Source organism: Solea solea, chromosome 8 (assembly GCF_958295425.1).
Source record: "Solea solea chromosome 8, fSolSol10.1, whole genome shotgun sequence".
Classification (NCBI taxonomy): domain Eukaryota; kingdom Metazoa; phylum Chordata; class Actinopteri; order Pleuronectiformes; family Soleidae; genus Solea; species Solea solea.
Window position 1 is genome coordinate 19,439,622 of NC_081141.1, and position 14,357 is coordinate 19,453,978.

At 41.9% G+C, this 14,357-nt stretch overlaps 3 protein-coding genes across 7 annotated transcripts in view; 2 read left to right on the plus strand and 1 right to left on the minus strand.

Moving 5' to 3' along the window:
* The first annotated feature begins 98 nt into the window (after positions 1-98).
* LOC131463463 (ubiquilin-1-like) lies at positions 99-6,887 on the plus strand. Its single transcript, XM_058635183.1, has 11 exons — positions 99-685; positions 897-1,039; positions 1,651-1,772; positions 1,901-2,163; positions 2,595-2,750; positions 2,967-3,126; positions 3,227-3,348; positions 3,465-3,548; positions 3,700-3,815; positions 3,905-4,073; positions 4,509-6,887. Exons 1-11 carry the CDS (start codon positions 554-556, stop codon positions 4,650-4,652), a joined length of 1,611 nt encoding a protein of 536 aa, XP_058491166.1. The 5' UTR covers positions 99-553; the 3' UTR covers positions 4,653-6,887.
* A 451-nt stretch (positions 6,888-7,338) lies between these two features.
* LOC131463465 (probable gluconokinase) lies at positions 7,339-10,457 on the minus strand. Of its 3 annotated transcripts, none has more exons than XM_058635190.1 (6): positions 10,260-10,457; positions 9,763-9,839; positions 9,392-9,422; positions 8,970-9,056; positions 8,296-8,339; positions 7,339-7,793 (listed from the first exon to the last, which is right to left on the minus strand). In XM_058635190.1, exons 2-6 carry the CDS (start codon positions 9,798-9,800, stop codon positions 7,436-7,438), a joined length of 558 nt encoding a protein of 185 aa, XP_058491173.1. In that variant the 5' UTR covers positions 9,801-9,839; positions 10,260-10,457; the 3' UTR covers positions 7,339-7,435. The 3 variants fall into 3 exon arrangements, with proteins under 3 accessions (XP_058491173.1, XP_058491171.1, XP_058491172.1); XM_058635188.1 differs by having other exon boundaries at positions 9,763-9,844; XM_058635189.1 differs by lacking the exon at positions 10,260-10,457 and adding an exon at positions 10,208-10,254.
* Positions 10,458-11,080: 623 nt separating this feature from the next.
* Positions 11,081-14,357, plus strand: part of frmd3 (FERM domain containing 3) — a 48,464-nt gene continuing 45,187 nt past the window's right edge. For all 3 annotated transcript variants that reach the window (XM_058635184.1, XM_058635185.1, XM_058635186.1), the window contains exon 1: positions 11,081-11,194. In XM_058635184.1, coding sequence (XP_058491167.1) covers positions 11,090-11,194 — 105 coding nt within the window. In that variant the 5' untranslated portion in view covers positions 11,081-11,089. The remainder of the gene's footprint in view (positions 11,195-14,357) is intronic.

A 14,357-nucleotide genomic window follows, 5' to 3' on the forward strand; every position in this document is an offset into this window, starting at 1 on the left:
TAATGAAATGTAATGACTTAGGCTGTATTCTGTGTGGGTGTAGAATGATGTAAAACTTACTTGCAACGCAAACAATAAATATTATTAATAATGGTGATAATGAAACCCTTTATAGAGCACTGGAAACTGAATTTACAAAAGTGCTTAAGTAAAGAATGAAAATAAATTAAGGAATACATTGTAAAATTGATTACATGTATAGTATAGCTACAATACAAATTTAAATTTGTGATTTAAAAAATTAAAAAGGATCTGAGCCACTGTCTCTTTAAATCACCCCTGTTACATAATAAAAGCTGCTTGCAGATAATAGCAATAATAATTGTAGTAATAAATAAATCAGTATGAGCTGTAATGAAACTAAAATCTCACATTGCTTAAACAGAAAAGGTTTAGTGTTGTATGTGGCCTGCATCTCAGAACTGGTCAGAGCTGGCACACATCCATACAACTTTCTGCCGAGTCATCGGACACACTGACTCCTCCACCCAGAGACAGAGTGCAGCCAGCTCCGTGTCTGCTCATTTTCACCGTCAGCCTCTACAGAACTGAGATGTCAGACGCAGGGACAGATGAGCTGTGGCTGTCAGGTGAATGCCAGGAGACTGAAATGATCCATGTTTCTGTCAAAAGTCTAACGGAGAGCAACGACTTCACTGTCCGCTGTGACTGTACTGTCAGACAGGTAGGTCAGGAGACTAAAGATGCTGTGTTGGACAGGTTTGTGTGTAAAAAATGGTTTGGTTTCGTTAATCTAGACTAAAAGCTGCCAAACCATGCCTGGCATATTATCAGTCGGTTGCCACTGCTGTGTTGTTTTTTTTGTTTTTTTTGGTTTTGGTTTTTTGTTTTTTTTGGCTAACAAAATGCCTTTGTGTGTCTGTTGTGTGTATTAGCTGAAGTGGGACCTATCAGATCGTCTCGGGGCCCCAGCAGAGCAGCTGGTGCTGATCCACTCTGGTCGAGTCCTCAGAGAGTCGGAGATCCTGAGTCACCTTAAAAGACAGAGGGAGTCAGTCAGGCTCTGCATGATCCAAAGGTAAACAACAACACTCATATCTCATAATGTCTCATAATGTAGTTCACTAAAGATGAATATGAATTTTTAATTAGGGGTGTGGCTACATATATATATTTATTTTGATTTGAAAAAACAAAACCCAAATTCAAGTACTTTAGAAAGCCTTCTGAGACAGAAATATCAGCTGTGAATCTAAAGTTGTTCATTAAGGGATTTGATCTCTTCTGGAGTAAAAGAACTCCTTGTTTAGAAGAACACTGAGGGTCTGTAAAACAGTTTTTGAGTTAATGAAATACATGGTATAAAAGATGGCTTTGAAAAAACAGAACTATAAGCATGCAGACATCGCAAACCTCCACCAATGCCGCTCAGTTTCTCGCTGTCCTATCTAGTAAGAAAATCCTGAATCTGAAACAGTCATATCACCTTCAAATTCTTATTTCTTCATTGGGCCAAAACCTACATTTTGCTCATAAATGGTCATAAAAATACACATACAAACACTTTCAGTTGTACACTCTGTTCATGACAAACACAGTACAGTACCAAAGTAATTAATTCAGTATACATTCATACTTGATTTGTGTCAAGTGGAAGTGGCATTCTCAGATGAAGTTTTCTCTTCTCAGGCCTCAGGGTTCGTCCAGTGTGCCCTCTGGTGATGTAACCTCAGAGACGGTCCAGTCAGAGGTCACCGATGTTCTTGACCCTGAAACCCTGACACCATCTCCCACCTCTCCCTTCTTTTTGGGTAAGAAATCATTAAAGCAGGGTTATTATTTCCTACTTACTTTCAGACCTCACATGTGTTCAGTTTGTCTTCTTTATCTAGATGATATGCTCCAACCTCTGTACTTTGATCTGATCCTGGTCCCGCAGTGGAAGGTTTGGGCAGTCTTGGCCTTGCAAACAGTGGACCCTGCCTCTTCACTGCACTCCAGTGCCAGATGGAGAAGCAGCTTTTGGATGACCCAGAGATGATGCGCCGTGTTGTGGGCAGCCCACTAGTGCAGAGCACACTCTCCACCTCCGGTGCCCAAATAACCAGGCAGCTCATTCTGTCTAATCCCCAAGTCCAGCAGCTCCTCCAGACAAATCCAGAGGTGGGAGACATGCTTAGCGACACAGACATCATCGAACAGGTGGGTGTAGTTTGGGATTCAAAAACGTGATGTGTGAGGGTTGACATCATACAGTACAATGTGTTAAAAGAATTCCTTCTCTATAGCAAGTTACTACTTCTCATTTTGGCTTCTCCCTTTAATGGTCGCCACAGCAGATCATCTGCCGCCATCTTGCCTCCTTATGTCCTCATTCACAACATCTATTGCAAGTTACTGCTTAAATTCAGAAATTTAGAATTTCTACAATGAAATATACAACACGAAGAGATATTGTATACATGCAAGTTTCCATAAAATGAGGGTGAGATGTGGAAAAAAGCTCATTATTCATTTTCCTGTGACAGGAGCATGTCATTTTTTACGTCTGCTAAATGCTAAAATGTCAAATGTAAATGTAGTTTCTTCCACCCATACGTCCATTATCTTGTTGCTGTTAATTTCATCTCAAGGTTCAGGAGCTCCTCAGGAACCCTGACATGATAGAGGAAGTGATGCGTAATGAGGAGAGGACACTGGCGAGTTGCAAGTTGCAGCCACAGCAGGACGGTCGTGAAACCGTCACTGGTGACTCTGGGGATCTTCAGGAAACTGAAGCGAAAGTACAGGTACATCATCTCAAACTGTCACAGGTACAACCCTGAAATGAATGTCTTATCTGGGGAATCTGTTTAGCTCACCTGGTAGACTGGCCTGCATCCTCTGTTGTGATTCTACACCCCCCCCCCCCCCTTCACCCCATTAATAAAAGCTGCAAAAAACCCCCGTCTGAACCATCCTAATTATATTAAACTAATTTGTGTGTTTTAACCTTTATAATCCAGACAGGATTACCCCAGGTGGCCACTCTCTCATCTGGCAATCAGCAAACACTCAAAGCAGAGCCAGAGAGGGACCAGAGACCGGCCTCCGAGTCCAGTCACTGCACAGACCCTCTCAGAAAACTGACGCCTGATCCAAACCCACAGAGCAATATCTCTACGGGCAAGGCTAAAATGCAGATCACAACAGTTTCATCGGCTAAACATTTCTCCACGGTTTTAATCACTCTGTATCTATGGCCTTGTTTCTCCTGCTGCCTCAGGAATGCAGTCCCTGCTGGAGGAGATCACAGCCAGTCCAGGTCTGATGGAAAGCCTCCTCTCTGGGCCGCATGTTAGCAGTCTTCTGAACTGCCTCAGCCAGAATCCTGACCTGGCTTCACAGGTGACACATACGACACATAACATTCAGAAAGTTATGGTTCTCTTTATTTTCTTTCGACAGAACCCGCAGCCCAATGTCTCTCATTAGATTTATTTGTTTCCTGGCTGGTTTTACAGATGCTGCTGAGCCACCCTTTGTTCTCAGGGAATCCTCAGCTACAGCAGCAGATGAGACAGCAGCTGCCTTTCTTCCTCCAACAAGTTTGTTCATGCTTCTGTTTGACTCTCCTGTTCAGCCATTTTGCACATGAAACATCCTCGTGTTATGTTATTGGTCACATTTTCAGTTGCAGTTGTTTGATATGTAAATGCCACATAGACCCCACTGCTCATAATTGTCAGTTTTGTGCAGATGCAGAGTCCAGAGCTACTGTCAGCTATGCTGAACCCGAGAGCCATGGAGGCTCTGCTACAGATCCAGCAGGGACTGCAGACCCTGGCTGCAGAGGCTCCCGCCTTCATACCCGCGTGAGTAAAACAGATGTTTACTTCATTAGTAATTTTTTTTTTTTTAATGAGTCTATAATATCTAAAGTGTACATATTATCTTCTTACAGGGCTGGACTCGGAAACACTGGTGCCAAAGTCGGCGTTGCTCCTGATCTCACATCTAACTCTGTCCTCAACGGCCAATCAGGAAATTGTTCTCAGGTTGCCACGGAGACAGAGCAGCAGCAGCAATTTGTACATCAGATGCTACAGGCCCTGACCAACACCAATAATGGAGTATGTCAGTGTTTCTTTATAACCTTATTATTACTGCTGTCAGTGAATGGTTTGAACTGCTCTTGAATTTGAAATATTACCAAATATTAAGTGCAAATATCCACTAAAAACTGCTTATTAGCAGATGATTTTCCTTTTATCAACCCACAGGCCAGTGTATTTCCATATCCTCCTTCTATAGTCTAATGTCTTTTAAGTTTTTTTATTTACATAAGTATAACAGAAGTCACTGTTGTTATCTATAGTTCCTATATGCTTTTATTCTTTTATTCAGTGTGGTCAAATAAGAAAATACAGTAAATATGCTGTGGTGCTGTGGTCTCCTAAAAGACAGATGAGCAGAGACACTGGAGAAGAAAGACAGGAGCTGTTTGCTCCTTTGCAATCGTGTGACTAGATCAGTGTTTAATTTTCCCTCCCGTCTTTTCCCGTCAGGTCTGTCACGAGGAGGCGGAGTTCCAGGAGGAACTGGAGCACCTGAGCTCAATGGGCTTCAGGGACAGACGGGCAAACCTGCAGGCTCTCATCAGCACGAGAGGAGACCTCACCACTGCTATACAACAGCTGCGCGGTCTCTGACACACACATGTGCACACGCATACGCGCTGATTCATTTTAGAAGCATTAACATTAAGTGTGTTACAACACAGCAGACACACGTCGGCATATTTATATTGATGTACTCCTTAACCTTCCATACGACTGAAACATCTGCGTGTAGTTTTAAAGTGCTCTATATTCAGTCCTGGCATAAAAGACACCCTTACTTTAGTCTACACACTACACTTATTGACCCTTACCTGAATTGAAGGGCCAAGAGGAGTGGATGCTTCAATTAACAGAGTTGAAACAGAAGATTACATTATTCATTTTAGGCCACTTTTCACCTTGCCACCTGAACACTCAGAGACACTGTTTATTCTGACAACATCCACACTCCCAGTGCCTGGACAAGAAGCAGGTGCGTGAGTTTACCTGGCCTCACCTGCTGCATACACACACGCAGACTTTGTCTCCAAAGATGCACTCGGCTCCAAAACGTGTTATTAAAAGATGGACTTTGCACTAAAATGTCAATATTATCTCGAGACATACTACTCAGACTTTCAAGGCTCATCCGCTCGACACTCACTCGCAGGAGAAAATGAATGAGTTCAGGACTATAAACACAATCTGCAATTATAATAAGACATTACTTTAAAACCTCATGTCTCATATACTTTGTGACCAGTAATGCGTGATATTCAGTACAGGATGTTGGAATCAGTCTCACTGACTAGTAAACGTGATGTTATCAGTAAAAAGTGCTGAGTGTTGCTCTGTAATTTCTCTTCGTTTTTTTTTTGAGTCCGTCAGCACTATTGTGTCTCGCATTCATGCAAATGTGCACCTTTCTGTTGCAGCACAGTTCCTCTTAAGTTGTTACACTACATTAATTCCACCGTTCCGTTTCTGATTCTCCGCGCACTATTTGATGATCTGTGTATTTGCGGGGGAGCCTGTTCATCATTTAGTCGTGAAATTCCGGAGATGATCCATTTACATGAGTATGAAGGTAGCAAATCAATCATTACTCATTCTAAAAAAGTCGCTGCAGAAATCATAAATGTTATCCAGCAGTCTCAGCACAAACAACAAAAACTGGTTATGTATGAATTTATTTTGTACATATTATCCTTCACTCCCTTAGATGAAAACCTCACTACCCATCAAAATCAGAATTTAAGGTATTTTAACACATCCCCCTGTGCTACTTAAGTTGAAACCTTTACTACAAACACTAGGGGGCACTTCATTTCTTCAGTAGTTTCATCATGCAGCAGCAACATGCAGAGTCCAATCCCATCGATGGCCGTTTAAATAGCAGTTTCTACGGTCATTTGTCATTACTAATGCACATTATTGACCTCTATAAAGACACATGACATATTCATTGAAATAAAAAAAACACATATTAAGCATAACAGGATAAAACGATAAGCATAAAGCAATCATTTAATATATGATCGTTGACATAATATCTTTAAGTGAGTTGTAGCTCTTACTGTTAATAATGAGATGTGTGGTTTCATAAGGGTTTCTGTGCCCTTAGCCTCTTGGATTAAGGACACGTACAATGACATCAGATAAGTGTGCATGTGATCCACTTGACAACCTGTGAGCATTTGTCTGTTGGTGCCAAACTGAAGGGCTTTAATCTTCAGTAGTCTGTGTGTGTGTGTGTGTGTGTGTCAGTGGGTTCGTCTGGATGTGTGAGATATGAGAGTAGCCAAGGGGGGGTTTTCTGGATTAGAAGCTCCTAAAATATTCATGTTGAGGTTTGCAGATGAGTCACACTAACAAAAACAGGTCTGCAGTGCTGAATGGAAGTGTGTGTGTGTGTGTGTCTCTCACCGCAAATAACAAAAAAAGCCTTTACCTGAGCTGACCTTTAAAATGATACAACCATATTGTCTATTATTGTCACTTCACTTTATTATATTCTGCACCATTTGATGGACTTGACATCAGAGCATGACGGGTAGTAACTCAGACTAAATCAATTTAAGTATATTTCATATTAACCCATCCATGATGAGAACTTGTTTGAATAAGATAACAAACCTGTAGTGTTTAATCTAAAACTGCAGATAAGACAGACACTTGTAGGAAGTTCTCTTTTGTTCTACAGATGATCAATTAATCCAGTAAATCAAGAAAGCACTTGAGAGATTAATCTGATTTAAAATTGTTTATTCTTTAGTTCCCTGTTATAGAAATGTGGCCCACACTGCAAACACTGAAATTACAAATGTGACTTATGTGAAATATTCAAACTTATTGATTTTTATTCAGTACAAAACATTGATTAAAAAAAGCCAAAGATTTACAGACTTATAACAAAATATATACAAACTCAAATAGTCTATTCTTCTTATCATCATTTGATGCTCTGCTGCGTACAGAAGAGTATCCGATACATCCCATAAACTGCAAATCACAGGAGTTGATGGTCACGATGGAGACTGATAAAAGACGCTTGTGTCTCTCACACTGAAGTCTGTCTAACCTGTTAGTTTATGAATGTGTAAATCAGATCAGATGACATTCAATGTATCATGACAATGAATAAAAAGGACTGTAGGATGCTACACTTTTCAGTGTTTTTGGCAGTGCAAGAAGAACATTGGGAATCTCCGCAGTACATCATACTGTAAGTAGTAAGTAAATGTGGACATTTCATTGAATTAAATGTAATTTTTGATCTGGAAAAAGGCTCATGTTCATAAAAATCCACACACTAGATACTGATTTATTTCTATACTGCCTTCCCTTAAAAACACTTGATGGTTATCCTCATCATGTCTGGTCTGCTGCAGTGGTTACAGCTTCACCGGTTGTGGCTTGAGGCTGATAATGTGCTTTTCAACCTCCATAGCTATATCATTAATGTTTCTTGCAATGTCTAAGGACAACACATTCTCCTCGTCCCCCAACGGAGGCTCTAAAAGCTCAAACTGGGAACGCAGAAGGTCGGCTTTCATGAAATGGGCCGTCCGCGACATCATCCTCTGATGGACGAGACTGAAGTCGCCGTGCAGGAACAGAAAGAAGACGTCAGGAGGGGCAGGAGGCAGGATCTCTTGGTCAAGGGCTTTGGACCCATGCAGCATGATCTGTCTGTAGAGGCGCTTTAGGGCAGAGCATGTCACAAAGCCATCACGGCCTGAACCCCTTTCTCTGAGGTGAAAAGACACACACACACACGTACAGATGTAACAGTCCTAATGAATGTTGACAGTAAAGAACAGTGCAAAAAAAACTGTCAGGAAGAGAAGGAGTTGAAAAGGAAAGGTGAGATAAGTTGAGCAGGAAGAGGAAAAAATAGCTGTGACGACTGGAGGAGTTAAGAAAGATCAGTCTTTGATGTTGCTGCAGACATTTTAAAGAGGAGATGGCATACTTTTCACTCGCCCCTTCACCTTCTCTTCTACACTCTCTCTCACTGTAATCTGTCTTTATTTTCCTCCATTTCCTTTCTGCTCTCTCTGGTTTTCATCTCAATTTCCAAAAGCATCTTTGATCATCTTTGATCTTCTCCAGCGATTTCACGCCTGCGTATCTTCCGCTTGCTGCTCTGTTCTTCAGCTTCTTCTCCCCGTCTACTTCTGTGTCATTAAGAAAATATTAGTGTGTGTGTGCGTTATGTTCTCTGTGTGTATACACACAGTGATATTCTCACCTTTGAATGACTCCATGTAGTTGCAGGAGCCAAGGTAATCTGTCCTGGGGAGACAAAAAAAAAAACCAACAAAGTGAAATGATTTACATTTGTTGCAGACAGCTGTAATAACATACATCACATCACTCTGATCCTGGCCTCTCTCTCCACTGACATACAGTGCATTTCCTTTAATTGATTTTCAGATGTTTGGCCCTGAGCTACATGGCAGAAATCGCATGTTTTTGCCCCACAGGAGCCAGCATGCAGCCTTAGATCCTCAGGTTAGTTCCAAGGTTATGTGTAAAATCTTAAAGTGACTGTGCCTTTGCTAGAAATTAAATCTGTCCTAATTTGGGTACAACTGAGGTGGAATCCATTTTTTTTCAAACACAAAGAACTGAGATGAATCTCATTCTTTAATGTCCACATTTCTGGGCAAACTCATGTCCTGTTCGCTTGTGCCCAGCCTCAACCTGCCAACTGTGATTCTGCCATTAAAGACTTCATCTTTAATTGTCACACAGACAGCTGTTGAGCATTTTCAAATAAAAAAGCAGCGGTGGATGAAACTCTGTTTCTCCTGCTGCTGCTGCTGCGTTCACTGCTTGCTCTGTCTGAAAGTCTGATAGGATGATTGACTCGCGAGTGAAGACAAAGTGCCAGACACCAGGGACACGGACACTTTAACTGACCTCATCTGTGAGTGGTTCGCCCTGTGACATCTTCACAATGTTCTCCTGTGGGTGCAAATCATCTCCTTCATGCAGCGGCCAGCCCAACTGATGGGAGGAAACACATGTACAGTTGAGTATCAAGCAATGTGTGAACACAAGCATGTTTAAGGGTGTGTGTGTACCTGGTATTCCTTATGTTGTGGGGACCTATATCTGTTTACACAGTCACATTATGGGGACTTGTCTTCCTTAAATGTAAATTACTACATTTTAAGGTGAAGGCATGTTTTTAAGTTAGTCTGAGGTTAGTGTTAGGTTAAGGCTAGGGTTGGGGGTTAGGATTAGGCCAGTGGTAATTATGGTTTAGGTTATAACAAGTCTACAGGAAATGTCCTCTGAAGTCATGGAAACCAGTGTGTGTGTGTGTGTAAAAAGGTTACCTTTTCTGAAAGAAAAGCCCCTAAGCTGCTTCTGCATAACAAAAGGAACAAGATACAGCTCGATTCAGGTTAATCTGACACAATGTAATTACATAAAATAGTAATATTTAGGTTTACATGACAACAGCTTTGCACATGGAGCATTAACCACCTACACTACTGTGCAAACGTCTTAAGCCACCAGAAGATTGGTTGTCTCTTGCAATATTTTTGTGTTCCCTCACAATACTTTTACGTTATTGCAAGGGAACACAAACTTTAGGTCTAAAATTATTTCTGGTGGCTAGGGTCATGGTTTTGGTCTTATATTGATGCTGAATATCAGCTCATCTCTTTAGATAACATATGCAGGCAGACAGTATAGTATTTACTTTCCACAGCCAGAGACTCCCATTATGATGTAGATCATTTCCTCTGTGGACCTTCAGAGAGACAGAGACAGAGACACCTGTGCTGGGTGAAAGAACTAGTAGAGTCAATATTGGAATTAATGTATGTCTCCGTATTCAGTTAATATCGCATCTCTGAACTGCGGGAAAACCATTTGTAATGACAAATCAGTGATATCACCATCATAAATGTACAGTTACTGTTACATCCACAAACACGAGGTTTAACAGTAAAGGTTATGATGTGTAAACATCTACTATGACTGTAACTCATTGTCCTTGCCTCCGGAGACAAATAAAGTTTTTTGAAATTTGTTCCAATAATAGCAGAGGCAACAAGCTACAATGTGACATTACTTCAGATTAATTAGCACATTAGCATTCGTTCTGATGAGCGTTTCAACGTTTCACAGAAAAATAACTTCACCTAAATGATAAAACACTCTCTTATCCCGCTGAAAAGCATGGACTGAATTTACCTTGTTTCCGCACCCCAGCGCGAGGGTTTGTTTATTAACGTACGTGATGACGTAAGACGCAAGTCATACGTTCCCAGTTAAAGGGGCAATGCTGCATTTCTGCTTTCGGACTGAAATAAAAAAAAAGGAAAAGAGAAATTACTGACTAAATAAAATACTGAAGTCTGACAGAATGTATACGAATAAGTTGATATCGCCCATTTGCACTCAACAATGCACAACGTCCAATGTTTTTATTATTCATTATTATTAGTATTATTATGGTTCACTATATTATCTTTAGATCTATAGATTTGGGTTATTTGTCTATCATTTTTCCACAACAGGTCGCAGTTACATAGTGTATTATTATTATTATTATAATTACTACTACTTTTATTATCATCATTATTATTATTATTATTGTTAGTAGTAGTAGTAGTAGCAGCAGTAGTATTAGTATTATTATTATTCCATGTAAGACGATGCAATAAGGATCTATGTTGAAATTTTGAAAGAGAGAGAGAGAGGGAGGGAGAGAGAGACCTCCTCCCTCCTGTAGATCCTCAGTGCAGGCAGACGGATGAGAGCTCTCTTCTAACCATCCATTCTCTTCTCCATCTCTCCATCATCCATCCACCCTTTTCGTTTCCAAGGGCGTCGCAGAGCATTGACTGAAAGCCACGCTATACACACACACACACACACACGCACATATATACGTGTGTGCGTGCGCGTGTGCATGCGTGAGTGCCCCGCGCAACCGTGCATGTGTGAGCGAGCGCCTGCCCCTCGAGCTGTCGTCCGTGGATCCGCTGGCATGAGGAGCTGAGACAGAACCGAGCAGAAGGATGAAAATGCTTCGGTTCCGCAGACCCAGCATCCACTCTTTGGACCAGGAGGTCCTGTGCACGATCCGGTTACTGGACGACTCCGAGATCTCCTGCAGCATCCAGGTAAACGAGCACACTCATCATGTGCTGCTTTGTCAATGTGGTCACTTCACTCACATGGTCGTGGCAGACGAATTTTCTCACACACGTTATTTAATTCTCGACATGAAGCTGTGCAACAATGTAGTTTTGTCGTCTGTGCATGCGACAAAAAAGCACCTGCACACTGTGTGTATTGTTCTTCCACGCTGCTGCTGCTGCTGCTGCTGCTGTGATGTGCGCGTTCGATCCCCATACACCCTTCACTGTACATGTATCTGAGCACACACACACAGAGAGAGAGGGAGAGAGGTGGGAAACAGAACCTCACTGTGATCCATTCATTCATGCGTTTCATTGTGTTCCAATATGTGAAGAGAAGTTGTGATGAAGTTCAGCAGAGGAAGTGATGCCTGGGTGTGGTGGTGGTGATGAGGATAGCAGCACTGATGATGATGACAGGGCAGAAAGCTCTGTCTCAGCTCCTCATGCTTGTCTGCTGTCTATACCTGTAAACATTACACAAGTGAATTGTGTACTTAAGTACACAATTCACTTATCTGTACTTTACTTTGCTGTTTATATTTCTAGCAACTTTTGCTTTTACTCCTCTACATTTCCTCTAACTATATTTGTTCCCCCAAATAGAATCAGAAGAAGAGTTGTTAATGTTCTGTGTTTATATGGAGCTGCTTTGCACTACAGTTTTTCCATCCACACTCTTCAACAGGGGGTAAAGAGCCAGGGATTTTACCCACAACCTTCCAGTTGAAAGACAACTCGCCCTATACCACTGAGCTGCCATGGCTTAATCCTAACTCCTCACTTTTCATATCAGAAATTTACTTTTGATACTAAAGTACAGTAAATGTCACATACTTTAAGACTTTTACTTAAGTAATATTATAAAAAGTGACTTCAAATTCTACCAAAGTCATTGTCTGGTAAGATACTTGTACTTTTACTCAAGTATCCCTTTAAGGTATACAAGACTGAAACATAACAATAATAATAATAATAACAATAATAATAATAATTATAATAATGTTTATTTACAATCACATTTCATACAAAGGTATAAAACATATGGAAGAAGTTATGCAATGTACACGTGTCTGAGTTTAAGATACCCTAAGAATGTATTGCAACTTCATCCTTAATCAAACTTAATCAAAGTGGAAACTAAAGATTGTGTTACTTTTATAAATTGCTCGCTCTCCCACACCAAAGTCCAGAGAGAACATGAGAAAGACTTGTTGATCCACTGAGCGCTGCAGCCTCCATGTTTTTTTGTTTTTTTTTTACCAAAGTGACACAAACTTACTAAACAAGGCAGCAGTAGAACGACAGCTCGGGTTTTCTGAGTGTTTTTAGTTTCCTGTCACAAAAGCTGAAAGACAGCAAACATATTCTTTAAATATCGCTGACTTAAGCAGGTGCAGGTTGCGTTAGGTGAGCTCTTTTATTTAGTGGCTAAAAAAAAGGACATAAGCCCCAGCTGAGAGCGATGATGATTACAATGAGGACGAGCCTTCATGTCTCTGCACACCGTGCGTTTGTGCATGGAGTTAACTCTGACTACTGCAGGCATGTATACCTAGTACCTAAAAGTATCTTACCAGAAAATGACTTAGAATTTGAAGTCACTTTTTTTATAATATTAAAAGTCTTAAAGTATATGACATTTACTGTACTTAAGTATCAAAAGTAATTTTATGAAATAATATAAAATGTACTCAGTGCTAGGGCGAGTTGTCTTTCCACTGGAAGGCTGTGGGTTCAGTTCCTGGCTCTGCTAGTCTACATGTGTCCTTGAGCAAGCCACTTTACCCCGTACTGCAGCGTGTGAATGTTTATGAAAGATCATCAAGACTAGAAAAACTAGATCATTACCAACACTTAACAAAGATAGTTAGAGGAAATGAGTAAAAGTTGCTACAAATATAAATAACAAAGTAAAGTAGAAGTAAAGTAGAGATACGTGAACTTTGTACTTAAAGGGGACATATTACGCAAAATCAACTTTTTAACCATTTTAATACTTATATTTGGGACTCTGGAGGCCCTACCAGTCACCAACGTGTGGAAAAAGAATACTCCGTCATGTTTTCGTGGTTCCCCTTAGTGTAAGTATAGGCGATAAAACACTCGATGTTGAATTCCCTGCGCTTATGACGTCATAATGCGCATTTCACCGCGAATGTTACCGCCCCACCAGTAAGTTTACTTCGAGAGCTCCACCTTAGCTCCACCTTGTCCCTGCGAGAGTGCAGGCGAGGGAGGAAGAGCGGTATTATGTCAACGCGGAGGGACAAGTGTGCTGTTGGTGGCTGCACAGTGGAGCACAGTGTTTTACACAAACTTCCAGCCTCAGAGGATTTTATATATGAAGCTAATGTGCCGGATAAAGTCAGCAAACGTGTGTTCGTGTGTTCGCACTAGACTGCGGCCAGCGGTCGCCGTATTTAGTCAGGGGACGTATTTCACCGACGTACAAACACACACACGTTGTTAAGAAAAGGTCACATAGATCTCATAACTGACCATTCTGACACGTCCTAATTAAAAATATTTGTTCAGTACGTCCTCCATGACCGGAGCACAGACTCAGTCTGATACAATCACATATACAGCGGCGAGCGGCAGTTTATGCCGCTCGCCACTGGCGATCAGCGGTGCTGCACTCTCTGTGCAGAGGTGCTGCACTCTCTGTGCAGAGGTGCTGCACTCTCTGTGCAGAGGTGCTGCACTCTCTGTGCAGAGGTGCTGCACTCTCTGTGAAAATCAGCTGATCGCCACCGCTGATCGCCAGCGGCGAGCCGCCTAAACGGCCGCTGTATGCGACTGATCGCCAGCTCCGGTGCAGACCGGTGACTATGCTCCGGAGACCTCGCCACCGCGGCACCGCTGATCGCCACCACGGCACCGCTGATCGCCAGCGGCGAGCCGCCTAAACGGCCGCTGTATGTAAGCTGGCGATCAGTCGCATACAGCGGCCGTTTAGGCAGCTCGCCGCTCGCCGCTGGCGATCAGCGGTGCCGCGGTGGCGATCAGCGGTGCCGCGGTGCCGAGGTCTCCGGAGCATAGTCACCGGTCTGATACAGTAACATACAGCGCCAGCTTATGCAGCTCGCCGCGCGCCGCTGGCGATCAGTGGTGCTGTTCCTAAGTGTTTTTAACTGATTAA

Excerpts from the sequence above, each read along its gene's own strand:
- LOC131463463 (XM_058635183.1), top strand. The coding sequence starts at position 554 with ATGTCAGACGCAGGGACAGATGAGCTGTGGCTGTCAGGTGAATGCCAG. Across the intron at positions 2,751-2,966 it reads AAACTGAAGCGAAAGTACAG|ACAGGATTACCCCAGGTGGC; the intron begins GTACATCATCTC and ends TTTATAATCCAG. Across the intron at positions 3,816-3,904 it reads GCTCCCGCCTTCATACCCGC|GGCTGGACTCGGAAACACTG; the intron begins GTGAGTAAAACA and ends ATCTTCTTACAG.
- LOC131463465 (XM_058635190.1), bottom strand. The coding sequence starts at position 9,800 with ATGATCTACATCATAATGGGAGTCTCTGGCTGTGGAAA. Across the intron at positions 9,423-9,762 it reads GGAGTCTCTGGCTGTGGAAA|AAGCAGCTTAGGGGCTTTTC; the intron begins GTAAATACTATA and ends TTTGTTATGCAG. Across the intron at positions 7,794-8,295 it reads CTACATGGAGTCATTCAAAG|AGAAAGGGGTTCAGGCCGTG; the intron begins GTGAGAATATCA and ends TTTTCACCTCAG.